This window comes from Ahaetulla prasina, chromosome 2, assembly GCF_028640845.1.
Source record: "Ahaetulla prasina isolate Xishuangbanna chromosome 2, ASM2864084v1, whole genome shotgun sequence".
In the NCBI taxonomy this organism is placed as follows: domain Eukaryota; kingdom Metazoa; phylum Chordata; class Lepidosauria; order Squamata; family Colubridae; genus Ahaetulla; species Ahaetulla prasina.
The window spans coordinates 771424-786305 of record NC_080540.1 but is presented as its reverse complement, the minus strand read 5'-3'; the positions used below and the strand labels follow the sequence as shown (position 1 = coordinate 786305).

At 57.6% G+C, this 14882-nt stretch overlaps 2 protein-coding genes across 3 annotated transcripts in view; one reads left to right on the top strand and one right to left on the bottom strand.

Annotated features, from left to right (window-relative positions):
- Positions 1-14305, top strand: part of SYNGAP1 (synaptic Ras GTPase activating protein 1) — a 36005-nt gene extending 21700 nt beyond the window's left edge. Inside the window, exons 8-19 of one of the 2 annotated variants that reach the window (XM_058171981.1) lie at positions 842-1396; positions 1509-1653; positions 2011-2155; positions 2328-2564; positions 3319-3520; positions 3626-3807; positions 4046-4087; positions 4353-5244; positions 11387-11560; positions 11683-11894; positions 12193-12280; positions 13978-14305. In XM_058171981.1, coding sequence (XP_058027964.1) covers positions 842-1396; positions 1509-1653; positions 2011-2155; positions 2328-2564; positions 3319-3520; positions 3626-3807; positions 4046-4087; positions 4353-5244; positions 11387-11560; positions 11683-11894; positions 12193-12280; positions 13978-14133 — 3030 coding nt within the window. In that variant the 3' untranslated portion in view covers positions 14134-14305. The remainder of the gene's footprint in view (positions 1-841; positions 1397-1508; positions 1654-2010; positions 2156-2327; positions 2565-3318; positions 3521-3625; positions 3808-4045; positions 4088-4352; positions 5245-11386; positions 11561-11682; positions 11895-12192; positions 12281-13977) is intronic. The other variant, XM_058171982.1, reaches the window with a different exon arrangement.
- CUTA (cutA divalent cation tolerance homolog) overlaps positions 1-14356 on the bottom strand; it is a 71377-nt gene extending 57021 nt beyond the window's left edge. Inside the window, exon 1 of the mRNA XM_058172378.1 lies at positions 14344-14356. The gene's annotated coding sequence lies outside the window, so the exon portion shown is untranslated. The remainder of the gene's footprint in view (positions 1-14343) is intronic.
- Between the last annotated feature and the right edge of the window lie 526 nt (positions 14357-14882).

The following is a 14882-nucleotide window of genomic DNA, read 5'->3' as shown; positions in this document are numbered from 1 at the left end:
CCCTCAACAGCACACAGATTGTTTTGCCGGATGCGATTCAGTAGCAAATGGACTCTGATAGTAGTCGGCAAGACAGTGAGCTAGATCGTCTCGTAAGGCTTCCTGTCTGCAGATTTTTCCGGCTCTTGGGCTGCAGCTATTCCTGGGTCCTTTTCTCTCCATCCTCCTGCCATGTTCCTCCTTTGTACTATTTTTAGCACACCTCATGGTGGATATTCTCCCTGCTGCTTATGAGATAGAGGGTATCGTAGCAATAAATCAATTACAAACTCAAAGCAGAGGAATAAAAATTAACAGAACTACAACGGCTATCCTTCTGTCAGTTAAAAAGCTGGTGGGAATGATAGAGAGGTGCTTGCTGGGGAGATGCTTCCTGGTGCACCATAGAGACCTATCTCTGGGCAGAGGGCCCCAGTCCCGCACTGGGGGGGGAAGGGGGGGCTAGGTGTGCACAACAGGGCGAGGCCAGACTGGCTTTGGGGAGCTGAGAGAGCGGGGGGGGGCAATGGTGGGCTGGGGTTGTCTGGACATCTTGTGTGTATCAAACACCTGTGGGCATTGGAAGAGAGGGAGGGGCTCCAGAGAGAAGGAGAGCCCTCCTGCCTGCCTGTGTTACCTGGCTAGAGTAGGGGTCTCAGACCTTGGCCACTTTAACACTTGTGGACTTCAACTCCCAAAATTCCCCAGTCAGCTATGCTGCTCAATGTATGTGTTGTGCTGGCTGGGGAGTTCTGGGAGTTGAAGTCCACAAGTCTTAAAGTGGCCAGGGTTGGAGACCTCTGTTTTGGAGCACCAGCTGAGCACCTCCTCCAGGCTTGGCCTCCTCCTCCTCTTTGTGCAGGACAACAGCCGGCGGGTGGACAATGTGCTGAAGCTCTGGATCATTGAGGCACGGGACCTGCCCCCCAAAAAACGCTACTACTGCGAGCTGTGCCTGGATGACATGCTCTACGCGCGCACCACCAGCAAGATTCGCACAGACAATGTCTTCTGGGGGGAGCACTTTGAGTTCAACAACCTGCCGGCCGTGCGCACCATCCGGCTGCACCTCTACAAGGACACAGACAAGAAGCGCAAGAAAGACAAGAGCAACTACGTGGGCATGGTCAGCATCCCCATCGCGAGCGTCACCGGCCGCCATTTTGCTGAGCAGTGGTACCCACTCAGCCAGCCCAGTGCCAGCAAGAGCAAGGCCGGCTGCCCGGCCATCCGGGTCAAGAGCCGCTTCCAGGCCATGAGCATCCTGCCCATGGAACTCTACAAGGAGTTTGCCGAGTATGTCACCAACAACTACCGCATGCTATGCGCTGTGCTGGAGCCTGTCCTGAGCGTCAAGAGCAAGGAGGAGGTGGCCTGCGCTCTGGTGCACATCCTCCAGAGCACTGGCAAGGCCAAGGTATGCGCTGGAAGTGGGGTGGGGGAGGTGAGCAGGGCCCCTTAGAGAAGGGGTCCAGGAGCCCTGGGGACAGCACGGCTCCTGCAGCTTCTCTTCCGCCCCTTCCCGGCAGGACTTCCTGTCCGACATGGCCATGACGGAAGTGGACCGCTTCATGGACCGCGAACACCTCATTTTCCGAGAGAACACACTGGCCACCAAAGCCATAGAGGAGTATCTCAAGCTGATTGGACAAAAATACCTCAAGGATGCAATTGGTAGGGGCACCGGAGGAGGGAGGGCACGGGGTTGGGGGGAGGACCCAGCTTTTCACAACCCAGGGTGGAGAGGGAGATGTAATCACAAAAATTTGAGTTAGATTTTGTTCTTTTTCCTGGCTCCACTCCTGTTCTGGAGCAGAGCCTGGTATCTGGAGAAGAGCCAACCAGCTCTTCACCCTGCCTGCTTGGCTTCCTCTGGGGAAAGTCCAGAGAGGGAGGCCTTGCAGCTCCCCTGAACATGGAGGGGGGGGTCCTCCCTACTTCACTGGCTGCTTTGTGTGGGGCTGAGCCAGTGGGTGCTTGAGGGAGGGGCTACTGGTCCCATCCTCTGTTTGCTCTGCCTTCCTCCCCCAGGTGAGTTCATCCGAGCTTTGTACGAGTCTGAGGAGAACTGCGAGGTGGACCCCATGAAGTGCTCAGCCTCCACCTTGGCGGACCACCAGGCCAACCTCCGCATGTGTTGCGAACTGGCCCTCTGCAAAGTGGTCAACTCCCACTGGTCAGTGTAGAGCTGGTTCCTTATCCCCGCCTCCCCCTTTCCTTGCATATCTGGGTGTGGGGAGGGAAATGGAAGGGGGTGGTCATTTTTGGATGTGCAACCTGGAGTGTGGGGCAGCCCTGCAGTGGGGGCAGGCAGTGATCCTGTTCTCTCCCCCCCCCCCCGGTCCCAGCGTGTTCCCCCGGGAACTGAAGGAGGTCTTTGCATCGTGGCGGCTGCGCTGTGCCGAGAGGGGTCGGGAAGACATCGCCGACCGCCTCATCAGCGCTTCCCTCTTCCTGCGCTTCCTATGTCCGGCCGTCATGTCCCCCAGCCTCTTTGGCCTCCTGCAGGAGTACCCAGACGAACAGACGTCCCGCACCCTCACACTCATCGCCAAGGTCATCCAGAACCTGGCCAATTTCACCAAGTGAGTGTGGAGGAATACAGGAGGCAGTGAGTGCCAGGGGCAGAGGGGGTGGGGGCACAAGCCGCCATCTCTGACTCCAGCCAGGAGCCCTGTGGGGAGGGGTCTCTCAAGTCCCTCTGAAAGTCAAGTGCAAGGGAGGGGACCGATGGAGGCAGAGAAGGGACTGAGAGGAGGATCTGGCTCCCCTCTTGAAATACCTGCAAGGGTGATGTAGGCAATGGTCAAGGCCGGTCACACTCTATCCTGGGGATGGGCATGGATCAAGGTTACAGGGAGGTGGACTCCAGCTGAAGGTGTGGGCAAATGGAGTCGGGCAGAGGAAGCGAAGGCCCGGATAGATGGGAGCAGAAGTGGAATGGATGGCCTTGGGGGACCCTTATCACTCAGGCTGGGAGCAGGATGGTCTCTGCCTGCATTCCACAATGCCGAGGGGATAGAATGGGAGGGGTTCAGTCCATGCAAGCACCCAAAATATGCAGTTTAGGGGCATGTATTTCTTGCAAAATACTTCTGGCCCTTCTTTCTTGGTGTGCTGCTTGCTGACTGCTACCTTGGTGGCAAATCCCAGTCGTCCCCCCTGCCCCGAGGGGCTGGAGGGGGTGAAAGGCTGGCATTGCACAAAGTGATGGACGGCTGTTGCTGCGCTTTGTGTTTCAGGGTGTGCTGGGCACTTGGGGGAGGGCTGGGTTGGCAAATGGAGGGGCCCCAATTCGAGTAACGCTGCAAGTGATGAAAAACATGGTTCTTGTGGCAGGTTTGGCAGCAAGGAGGAGTACATGGCATTCATGAACGAGTTTCTGGAGCTGGAGTGGGCCAGCATGCAGCAGTTCCTGTATGAGATCTCCAACCTGGACACCCTCACCAACAGCAGCAGCTTTGAGGGCTACATTGACCTCGGTCGGGAGCTCTCCACGCTGCACGCTCTGCTCTGGGAGGTCCTGCCCCAGCTGAGCAAGGTGCCTGCCAGGAGGAGGGGACACAGGGCAGAGGAGGAAGGGCTGCACCCAACTGCGTGCCAGCAGTGGTGTTGAGCACCCGTCTGTTGTTTCCTCCTTACATAGGAAGCCCTGATCAAGCTGGGCCCGCTGCCCCGTCTGCTGAACGAAATCAGCCTCGCTCTCAGGAACCCCCACATCCAGCGGCAGCCCAGCCACCAGGGCGAGCGGCTCCAGGCCAAGCCGGTCATCCTCCGCGGGCCCTCAACCGACGTGCAGTCCTCGTACATGATGCGTGACCTCAACAGGTCAGGCCTGGGATGGGGTGGGGGGCATTGGAGGACAGGAAGCAGGTGGACATCTAGCTGTGAGTCCCATCTGAGATGGGCTCTGGTCTGAGCCTCTGCTGGGTTTCCTTGTGAGTAAGGCTAAGAGCCCGCATGGGACCAGAGGATGACTTCCCTAAGCCACCTAGGGGAGATTTTGGGGTGTGAACCTGCCCCTGAAGAGCTTCCCCCTTGGGCTCACTCTGGATTTCTCCCACAGCTCAGTTGACATGCAGCCCTACATGATGCGAGCCATGAACAGGTAAGGACTGTGGGGTGTGGTCCATGGGAGGCTGGGGTCCTGCATAGAAGTTTCCTTCCCTCTGGATACAGGGTATGGTCCCTCTGCCCTCCCAAACGGCCAGGGTCCCTTGGCCGGCGTGGCTCCATTGCCCCTTGTTCCTTGACTGGTCTCCTGCACATGCTGGGAGAGGAGGTGGGGAGCCCCTTGGGGTTGTCCTGCCACCTCTTGGCAGACTTCGCTCCCTCCTGCCCTTATCAGTTCTCCACACTGCCTTCCTCTGCAGCTCCATCGACATGACACGCTTGCCCTCCCCAACCAAGGAGAAGGGGTCAAAAGACATGTTCTTCGTGCCACGCCCGCCCCTGGCCCGCTCATCCCCCGCCTACTGCACCAGCAGCTCGGACATCACCGAGCCAGACCAGAAGGTGCTGAGCGTCAACAAGAGTGTCTCCATGCTGGACCTGCAGGACAGCCGCATGAACAGTGTCTCCAACCTGCACAGCGTAGGCGACCTGCTCAACAGCAGCCAGGCCTCCATCACCGCCGGCCTGGGTCTGCGGCCCAGCCGGCTCTCCCAGGGCAGTGGCTCCAGCATCGCGGCCGGCCTGCGGCTGAGCCAGATGGGTGTCACCACCGATGGGGGCGGCCCCTCCTCTGCACAGCAACTTCGCATCCCCCTCTCCTTCCAAAACCCCCTCTTCCACATGGCCTCTGATGGCCCGGCCGGTGGCCCGCTCCACGTCTCCCATCCGCACCGGCCGGCGGAGGGCAACCCCGCTGATACGTTCGCCCCCTTCCACGGTTACAGCAAGAGCGAAGACCTCTCGGCCAGCAAGCACATCATCCACAGCCACAGCTACAGCGACGAGTTCACGCGCCAGGGCTCGGAGTTCACCAAGCGGCAGCTGTCCCTGCAGGAGAACCTCCAGAACATGCTGTCCCCGCCCCAGATCACCATTGGCCCCCAGCCCCAGCGCTCGGCCCCTGCCCCTCAGCCGCAGCCCCCCCTGCAGCGGGGTAAGTCCCAGCAGTTGACGGTCTCTGCGGCTCAGAAGCCTCGGCCCTCCAGCGGGAATCTGCTGCAGCCGGAGCCCACCTACGCCCCCACTCATGCCCGCCAGCAGTCGGTCACCAAGGAGGCACCTTCCGCCCTCAAGCCATCCATCACCAAGCAGGTGAGTGACCCAGGCAGCCGGCAGTGGCAGTTGGAGCTTAAGTATCACACTGGGCTTATAAACTCCTTCGATTGGCTCCTGGCTGAGGGGCCCGTAGGCAGAAAGGGAACAGTTAATGCTGGGCACATGTTTCTGAGCACTGAAATTTAGGGAAGGTTTCAAAATGCATTTTGTGATCAGCTGAGAAACATATAATTCGGTACCTTTTGCTTCTTTTCCTGATGACTTTATGGAGAGAAGTTACTGAAACACGGAAGGTTTAAAGAAATAAATTCAAGACAGCCCAGCTCTTTTCCTCTTACATCTGCTTTGCAGTGTAAGGGAGGAGAGGTGGGGTCCCTTTTGGAGAAGTGAGGAGCTGCCTCACTCTCCACCCATCAAGGGGCCTAGAGCCTTCGAGGAGCCAGGATACTCCTTAGTTCCCAGGGAGGGCAGCCCCCTTCCTTGTGCAGGGAAGAGAGGCTACTGGCTGGGACCCAACTCAGTAACAGACTTGGAGGTCATCTAGTCCAACCCCCTGCTCATGCAGACCTGTATTAGGGATTCAAACCGCCAAACTGCCAACCTTTCTGATCGACAAACTCAGTGTCTTAGCCACTGAGCCACCTAGTCAACTCCCAGGAACCATAGCCACCACTGCCCCAAGGACCCACAAAGGACACCCCAAATGGGAGAGCCTGCCACCCTGCCAAGAGTGGGCTCGGGGCTTGCTCAGATCAGCTTTGAAGTATAGAGTTTGCCCTCCCCCTCTTTGGGATTTGGGTGTCTCCTTCCTAAAGAGAAGAAGAAGGGCGTCACACCTAGGCCTTTTCCCAAAGTCCCCATTCTGGCAAGTGGCTGTTGTATAATTTCTCTTACCACAAGGGTTTGTATCCTAATAAACCAGCTCAGCTTGGAAAGGCTCCCGGTCTCCTCCCCCAAAACTGGGAGGTCTTCCTGGAGGGAGAAAGTGCCACTCTTCTGTCTGCTGGGAGGGCAAGCTCTGTGTGTGTGGTGAAGCACCTGCAGAGTTGCCACTGCCCTGGGATGGGGCAGTGGGAAGCCTCCACAAGCCACTTCTCTTTGGAGCAGCTGATCTTGAAGAGCATCATGTCCAGGACATGGAGGACCTCAGAGGGATAGAACGGCAGTGGGGATAAACGGGCAGTGGATGCAGCTTAGGTGCCACGAGAGTCTCTCCAGAAGGTGGTTGCACTGCATGCTGGATGAAGTTCGGGGTGCTCTTCAGGGATGGTCCCACCTAGAGTGAATTGTAGTAGCCCAGTCTTCTGATGACAAGAGCATGAGTGATGCCTTTCGCTCCAGGAACGGTTCCCAAGAGGGGAAGATTTGAGAGTCCCAGAGTACCCCAAGATTGCCCTCCATCTAGGGCTAAGATGGGGATTGGCCGAGAGCCCACTGGCTCTTGAGCCCATAGCCCCTCAGTCCAAGAGTGAGTTTTATTTGGGCCCTGATGGCTTGCAGGCATTGATGTCAGGGTGTCATCACTATCTTGAGGATACGGAACCCCAGTTTTTAGATGGTCTCGCATCCCCCTCCTTCTGAAACCCCCTCTTCCACATGGCCTCTGACGGCCTGGATGGTGGTTTCTGGCACCCCCTCTCTGATGTGCTTGAAATCAGCTTCTTTTCCCCAAAGGCAGCAACCAGGGCTATCGGAGGACTTGTCCCGATACCCAACCCCCCTGGAGAGGATCTTGCACTCTGTGTGGGGTTGGCCTGCATGTCCTCAGAAGCCCCCCGTCTGTAATTCTGCGATCCTCTCCTGTCAAGAGTTCAGACAAAGGGGAGGGTTGTGTCCCTCACTCACAGGTCCCAGGTTGTTCTTCTCATGACATCATTTGCCCAATGTCCCTCCAAATGTGCCAGGACAGAGAGTGGGTCCTTATTTCTGACTTCTGCATCTTAGGCTAGTGTGTGTCCTTTGTCTTATGTCACCCCAGCCTTAAAAGATGCAAAAGCAGTGAATGTGTTCAGTTGTGGAGAAGGAATGAACGAGGCCTGGAACAGCCTCTCGGGTATCAAAGGAGGGATTGGGTCTTCCAAAGGTCTAATTCAGCGCTTGGCAATAGGATGGGCATCTGGTTCCTAACAGTCCCACCAAAGAGCTCGTTGTTTGGGTCAGCCAGAGAAGTCAGCCCTTATTTCTGACAGCCTCTAGAAGGGGCTCTGGAAAAAGACCCAGACTCAATGATAGCCTCACACTGCAGTGTAGGAGAGCTTGCTTTCAGTTTTGCAGCTACTATGATTGTTGGCTAACAATTGTTTCAGCTACTATGATTGTTGGCTAAGCAGAGACAAAAATAGCCAGAGAATTGATTGAACCCTGGGAAATGGGGCCCTTGTCAGTCAATAGGTGTGCTAATTTAACAGAATAACAGAGTTATTGTTGGGACCTTATTATTGGAAGGGACCTTGGTGATCTTCTAGTCCAACCTCAAGCGGGAGACCCTATACCATTCCAGACAAGCAGCTGTCCAGTCTCTTCTTAAAAGCCTCCAGAGATGGAGTCCTTACAACTCCTGAAGGAAAGCCGTTCCCTTAGTTTATTCTCACTGTCAGGAAATTTCTCCTTAGGTCCAGGTTGCTTCTCTCCTTGATTAGTTTCCATCCATTTTTCTTGTACTGCTTTCTGGTGTTGTGGAAAATAGGTTGATCCCAACTCTTCTTTGTGGCAGCCCCTCAAGTATTGAAAGACTGCTACCCTGTCACCTCTAGTCCTCTTTGTTAGACTAGACATACACAATTCCTGCAACCGCTCTTCATGTGTTTTAGCCTCCAGGCCTCTCTGCACTCTTTCCAGAGTGTCAACATCTTTTTTATAGTGTGGTATTACCAAGGCATAATAAAGTGGTATTAGCACTTCACGTGACCTTGATTCTATCCCTCTATTAATGCAGCCTAGGATTGCATGGGCATTTTTGGATGCCTCTGCACATTCCTGGCTCATATTTAAGTGATTGTCCACTAGGACGCCAAGATCCCTCTGACAATTGCTATTGAGCCAGGTTTCACCTAATCTGCAGCTATACATTTGGTTTTTCTTGCCGAAGCATAAAACAGTTAGACTTAGCTTGTCAGATACTTAGGAACGGAGGGTACAGTGGCACAAGGAAACAACAATCGGTGACAATAGTCAGGCATCAGCACCCTCATTAACAATTAAAAGCTACATGCAACCAGGCACCACATAAACACAATGCATAGAACAGCCCAGTGTACATATTCTGGAGAGAGCCTGAAAGCTTGAAAGAATGAATTTTTGTCCCCCGTGATTGACTCAGATTGGATCCCGCAAACCCTCTCGCTGCCCCCTTTCTCCCCCTGCCCCCAGCGATGTGGGAGTAGCAGTCTTTCTCTTGGTGTGGATGGAGAAGGAGAGGCGCATCCTGTTAGAAAGCCGATGTTGACCCGTAGGAGTCCACGGGACAGATTTTGTTGCAGAGATCGCCACGACCACAAATGTTGGCACTGCCGAATTGAGTGACATTCCCGGTTCAGAGGACGTGGGAGTGTCCGTGGATGGTCCGGGAAGCAACCACCTATGGGCTGTTGCCCTCTTTGTCCCCCAGGGCCATTGTGACCACAGCCAGGGCTAGGTGCACCAGTATCCAGGGACAGGCACAGCTGCAGCCCACTCCTTCCAGAATGAAGAAGGTATGGCGCCCACCCTCTGCCTGGCTCCTGACTAGCTCTTTGGATTGGCAGAGTGACTGGCAGGCTGCCTTGTGCTGGAGCAGCCGAGGCTGGGAGTGGAGGAGACCTGCAGCCAGGGTGGCACTGGCCTGGTCTTCTTGCTGGGCTCCACCTGAGCACCTCCGGTGGCATTGCTGTGCCAGCTGGGGAAAAGCTTGGACTGTCCCAGAGGGCGATACTCTGGTGTAGAGAAACACTGGTTGGCAGCAAAACCAGCAAATGGGAATGGCTTGAACTTTGGCAACCACCTTCATTGCTAGTTGGGTAATCCGGAAGCCGTCAAAGCAACCCTCCGAGGCACCTTGGTCTGCCTAGTGAAACCATGTGGCTGTTTCTTGAACTTCTCCCCCTCCCACTTGGCCAGGAGTGGGGAATCTTTTCTGAGACATGCCTTTTCCTCCTGTTTTGTTCCTGTCCTCCCCAATGTCCATCCTTTGCTATGGTTGGCTCTGCATCTTGCTGGCAGGCCTTTGCACCCTCTCTGGCAGCCATGGTGACATTACAGCCTTCCTTGAGACTGTGTGTGTGTGACATACGCCCACCGCCCTCTTTTTGGGACGAGTTTGCATCTGGAACATGAAAAGAAAGCAAGGGCGGAGTCATCCCTAATTAGTTTGAAGCTCCAGCTCCTCTGGAGGTTCCTTCTGCACCCAACCACTCCCGAGTGAAATGCTGGCAGCAACTGGAGGCAACCCTGGGAGAAGGCCTGGGGCAGTGCAGGGAGCCTGGGGGAGCTCAGGACTCGCTGTCGTTTCCCCTTGAGTCAGGGATCAGCAAAGGACCCTAAAACTGAAGAGGTGGACAGACTGGGGCTCTGCTCTTGCCCATGGGAGGACTTACTGCTTCTTGGGGAATCTTCAACCCTCACCCCGATGGCGACAGCTGCAGGGATCATCCCCCAACAGGCCACAATTCTTCTTCAAGTACTGAGAGCTGGACCCAAAAGGAGTCAGTGCATTTGTGGCTGGTTGTTAGCAGCTGACCCTGGACTTAGCAATTCTGCCAATAGCTATTCATCATCTCCCCCTCCACCTGAGAGCCCCCTCCCTCCCTCGCCAGGGAGGAGGGAGCTTGTAGAGAAAGTGTGCCCATCACTTCTGTGGGAGCCCTGCTTGGGCAACATAAGCCCTGGTGACGCAGTGGTTAGAATGCAGGATGGCAGGGAAACTCTGCATTCCCACTGCCATCAGTTCGGTAAAATGAGGACTTGGATTGTTGCAGGCAAGGTGCTGACTCTAAAACACTTAGGGCTGTAAAAACACTGTGAAGCGGTACGTAAGTTTAAGTGCTTATTGCTGTAACCCCTGTCTTGCCCAGGAGCCGAGGACATCCATATTCAGACAGACGCTTGCACAAACTGAACTGCAGGAGGCCCAGCATGAACCCTGACCTTCCAAAAAGCCCCCCCCCGCCCCCAAGGAACCATGGCTGTTCCTTCTCTCTCAGATTGGCAGCAGTAGTGAAGGGTGAGGAGAGGATCGTCCCGGAATCCTTTGAGCTTAGGCTGAGCAGCAGAGTGATCCCCCTGCCCTCCCCAGGGACTTGAAAGCCTCTGGCATTTTGTCAGGAATGAGATGGGTGGCTACATAAATGAAATCAATCAATCAAATAAATCCCTCACATGGCAGAGAAGCTAGAGGAAAGGAAAAGATCACAATTTTCTCAACTTTTGAGATTCTCTGGCATCACAAAAGATGGCATTTTGAAATTTGGAAAGGGCAAGAGATTTTACTGTCTCCAAAATAAGGTGTGCGCTTGTGGGGATACCAGTCAGCTTCTTAGGGAAGTATCTAGAGTGGTTTGCTTTGAGATTTCCTTGAGCAGATGCTCTTGGCTGGAGGACAGCCGTCCCCTGTGCCCACCTCCCCCACCTTAGGCAATCTGGGGAAATGCGGACCCTCCTTGGCAACCCGGGCCTAGTAAGAGCAGCTCCCCCCAAGATCCTCATGCAAGGAAATCCGAGCAGAGCTTGGGATCTGGGGTCCAACCGGCGGTGAACCTAACTCAAACCGATCTCCCCACTGATAATGGTGATGATGGTCTAATCCTCTTGGGGTATTGAACATTTTGGTTGGTTGCAGTTCCTGAGAATTGGAAGAAGAGAATGTAAACAGTGGGGGGGAAGGGAGCTGGAAAACCAAGGAAAAGGGGGCCCTGGGTACCCCACCCTAGGCTCCACCACTTCTCCCTGGTCCCTGTGCTGGGCTAGGGACCAAAAAAGGGTGACTCATGTCCCAAACCGAGCACTGGTGTCCCAGGAGATCTGTGGCCCGGTGTTGGTGGTACATGGCTTCCTGTTGCCCACCTCTCTCACTTCCGGGTGTGCCCCCCCCCGCAAGGCCGATGGGTTTCGGGGTTTTTTTGGCACATTGCCATTCGGAAGACTCGGGGTGAGTGTGCACTGACTCCCACGATGGCTGACCTCATCCGTCCTTCTAACCTGCCAGACCTCGCACACGCCCTCGACGCTGAACCCCATCCTGCCGGCCTCGGAGAGGACTGTGGCCTGGGTCTCCAACATGCCCCACCTCTCGGCGGACATCGAGAGCTCCCACATCGAACGGGAAGAGTTCAAGCTGAAGGAGTACTCCAAGTCCATGGATGAGAGTCGGCTGGACCGTGTGAGCCTCCCTCTGTGGGGCATCCCCCACTTGGGCTGGGGAGAGGCAGCGGCCCCACCGTAGGCCTGGGTGCCGCAGGGCTGCCCTGCCTGAGGCTCCTTTCCCCACCCACCCCTTTGCAGGTGAAGGAGTATGAGGAGGAGATCCACTCCCTGAAGGAGCGCCTGCACATGTCCAACCGGAAACTGGAGGAGTATGAGAGGCGCCTGCTGAGCCAGGAGGAGCAGACTGGCAAAATACTGCAGCAGTACCAGCAGCGCCTGGAGCAGAGTGAGAAGCGCCTCCGGCAGCAGCAGGTGGAGAAGGACTCGCAGATCAAGAGCATCATCGGCAGGTGAGCTGCAGGGCGGGGCTGCCACGGGGCCCGGGAATGTCAGGGAGGGGGCCCCCTTGGTTTCTTCATCCTGTGGATGGGTGGGCAACTGGCAACAGGAGCGACTGTGTGCAGCTCCTGGAGCCGGCGGGGCATGTAGGAAGGGGTGCTCCTCACCGGCGGGGCCCCAGCTGCAGTCTCTGGGGCCCTGCCGCTTTTGGGGGGGCCCGTTCCCGCAGCTGCTGGCGGCCCCGGCTCCCGCCGCCTGCCTGCCGGGTGGGGGGGCCCGGATTGACTCCAGTGAAGCTTGTCCCTGCAGGTTGATGCTAGTGGAGGAGGAGCTGCGCAGGGATCACTCGGCCGCCCTCGACACCTCCGAAACGCGGAAGCGGCTGCTCGACGCTCAGGTGGAAATTACAATGTCATTGTCCTTTCCCATGTCTCCATCCACCATCCACCCTCCCCCGTCCTTGTCTCACCCTCCCCCTCCCCCCGCTTGCTCCCCTGGATGTGGCTGCTGTTCTCTGCCCGTGGGGTTGGTAGCGTCAGGAACAGGGGCCCCTAGCAGTGGGATTGGAGCTCCTTGCCCTCTTCATGCCCATCCCTGCCCTCCCAAAAGGGCCGTGGGGCAGCTGGGTGGGGGGAGGGGATGCCTGGAGACAGCAGCAAAGGGGGTCACAGGAGATGGGAGGGGGCAGGGCAGCTCCCCTCGTTTGCCTTGCCCCCCTGGCCAGAAGGCCACCAGGCCCCTGGGTGAACATGGGCCACAAGGCCCCTGTGGCTGGGCGGAGGGGGGAGGCTCCCCAGACCCAGAGGCTCTGGCCCCCTCCCCGAGAAACGCACTTGATGCCTGTGAGTGGAGCATGTGTCTCCTTGGGTCTGGCAAGCTGTCCCAGACTGCCTACCTTCTCTGCGGTGCTACGGCCCCCCTTGGCCCCCCTGACCCCCTGTGTTTTCTCCGTTTCATCCTAGCTGTTTACCAGGTAACTCTGTGTGGCCCCGGTTTTGTCACTTGAGGGACCAGGGGACCCCGCCATCCATGTGGGGCAGACCAGGTGGGTCTTGCAGGCACTGCTTCTCCAGCCCCCACATATTCCCTTGGCTGGGATGGGCCCCTTTCTGCCCGCCCCCCGTGGACCCACGTCCCCTGCTGGTGGGGGCGGGGTGTTCAGAGGTTGTGCTGAGTAAGGGGTTCTCTGTTGCTGTGCCCAGCATGTCACCCCCCCACACTGCTGTCCCCCATCATGGCCACCCTTCCTTCCATTTCTCGTCTTGTCTGCCAACAGCATGCCATGTGGGGTATGGGGCAGGGGGGAGCAGAGGCACACGGGCCATCTTGGCACTCACCTATCTGCGTGTGTGGGTGGGCCGGTGGGGGAGGGGCGCAGGAGGAACCCCCTCCCTTGGAAAGGGGCCAGCAGCCTGTGGACATGGAGAGGTTAGTGCCAGAGGCAGGTGGAGAGGCTGCCTGGTGCCCCCTTGGTGAACTGGGGAACCAGGAGGGGGGAGGTCTCCCTTGGAGGGCTCTGGGGTGCCTGGCTGGCCCCTCCCCCAAACCTTGTGACAAAGACAATTGCAACAAATCTCTCTCTCTGACCTGGTTGAGTCCCTCCCCCCCGGGCAGGAAGTTAGGGTCCCTCAGCCTCCAGTTCTTACCAGGAGGGAAGCCCCATCTGACACCCCCCCAACTGCCAAATTATTTGCTACCTGGTCACCCCTGAAAATTGGGGTGCCACAGGGACCCTAATTTCAGCTGATGGGAGAGCTGGGGTGGGGGCTGGCTAGATTCTGGGAGGGGTTCGGCTGGGGGAAGAAGAGAGGAGCTCTCTTCCTTGGGGGAGGCCTTTCTGTCCACAGCCCCAACCTTCATCATGGAAGGCCCTGTTAGTTGAGGTGGGGGTCCTGAAGGACGGTGGGGCTCTCCTGGGCAGATAAGAGGCGCCGAGCCTTAGTGCTGGGAGGGGAGGGGTCTTGATGAGGGAGGTGGGGGAGGGGAGATTCTCTCGGTGGCGGGGGGGGGAGTCAAAGCAGGTGCCTTGAGAGTGCCTGGGCCCCCTAACCGTAATAAATAAGGGGGCGCTCTCCCCTTCTCGCTCTCTTGCAGGAGAGGCAGCTTTCCGCCGTGGGTGCAGCAAACCCGCGTCTGAGCGGCGTTATGGGCCCGCCCTGGAACGGGATCCTACCCGGGCAACCGCCTCCGCTCCCGCGACTCCAGATCACGGAAAATGGAGAGTTTCGCAGCACCGCGTCTGAGCACTAGCGACTGCCCCCTGCCTCGTCCCGCCCCCCCACCAGCCAGCGGGCAGCTGTGGGGCGGTGGGTGGGGTGGGGGGCTAGTCTGGAATCACACGCCGGGGGCCGGGGAAGGGTCCGGAGGCATTCAGGGTGTTTTATAGCAGGACAGAGACGACAATCTTACCTACCCCTCGTGCCCACCTGGGACCGCCCGTTCTTGGACAGTGGACGGTGCCCTCCCCTCCCCTCCCCCGTACTTCTCAGGAGTGGCATCCCCTGACTCTCCCTCCCCCACCGGCAGCAATGACTTTTCTCAAGGCAGCGGCAGAAGGGGGTCTCCAGCCCTCCCCTCTGCCCCCCAACCTCTACGCTGCTGGGGAAGGACGCGTGGCCTCGGGGAAGGGCAGGCTGGTCCCGGTTCCCTCCTTTGAGCGCTCTCCTTAGCCGGCCGCTGGGACGGTTGGGGTCCCTCCCGCACGGGCCCCCTCCCCTCGCGCCTTCCCGGGGGCCATGACGGCGGGGCGGGGGCCAGGGCGCAGGGGGTCGGTCCCTCCCCAAGAGCACTGCAAGGCCTGCCCCCTTCTCCCCCCCCAAGTAATCTGTGCCCCCTTCTCTGACAAAGGGCTTTGCCTCTGTACAGCATCTCTTCCCCCCCCCCCGCAGGACTCCCTGGGGGTCTCTCTTCTTGGGGCGGGGGGCCAAGGCAGGGAGGGGGGAGCTCCCTTCTTCCTCCCCTTCCCCTTCCCCCGTCTCCCCGGAGGGGGCTCATCAAAC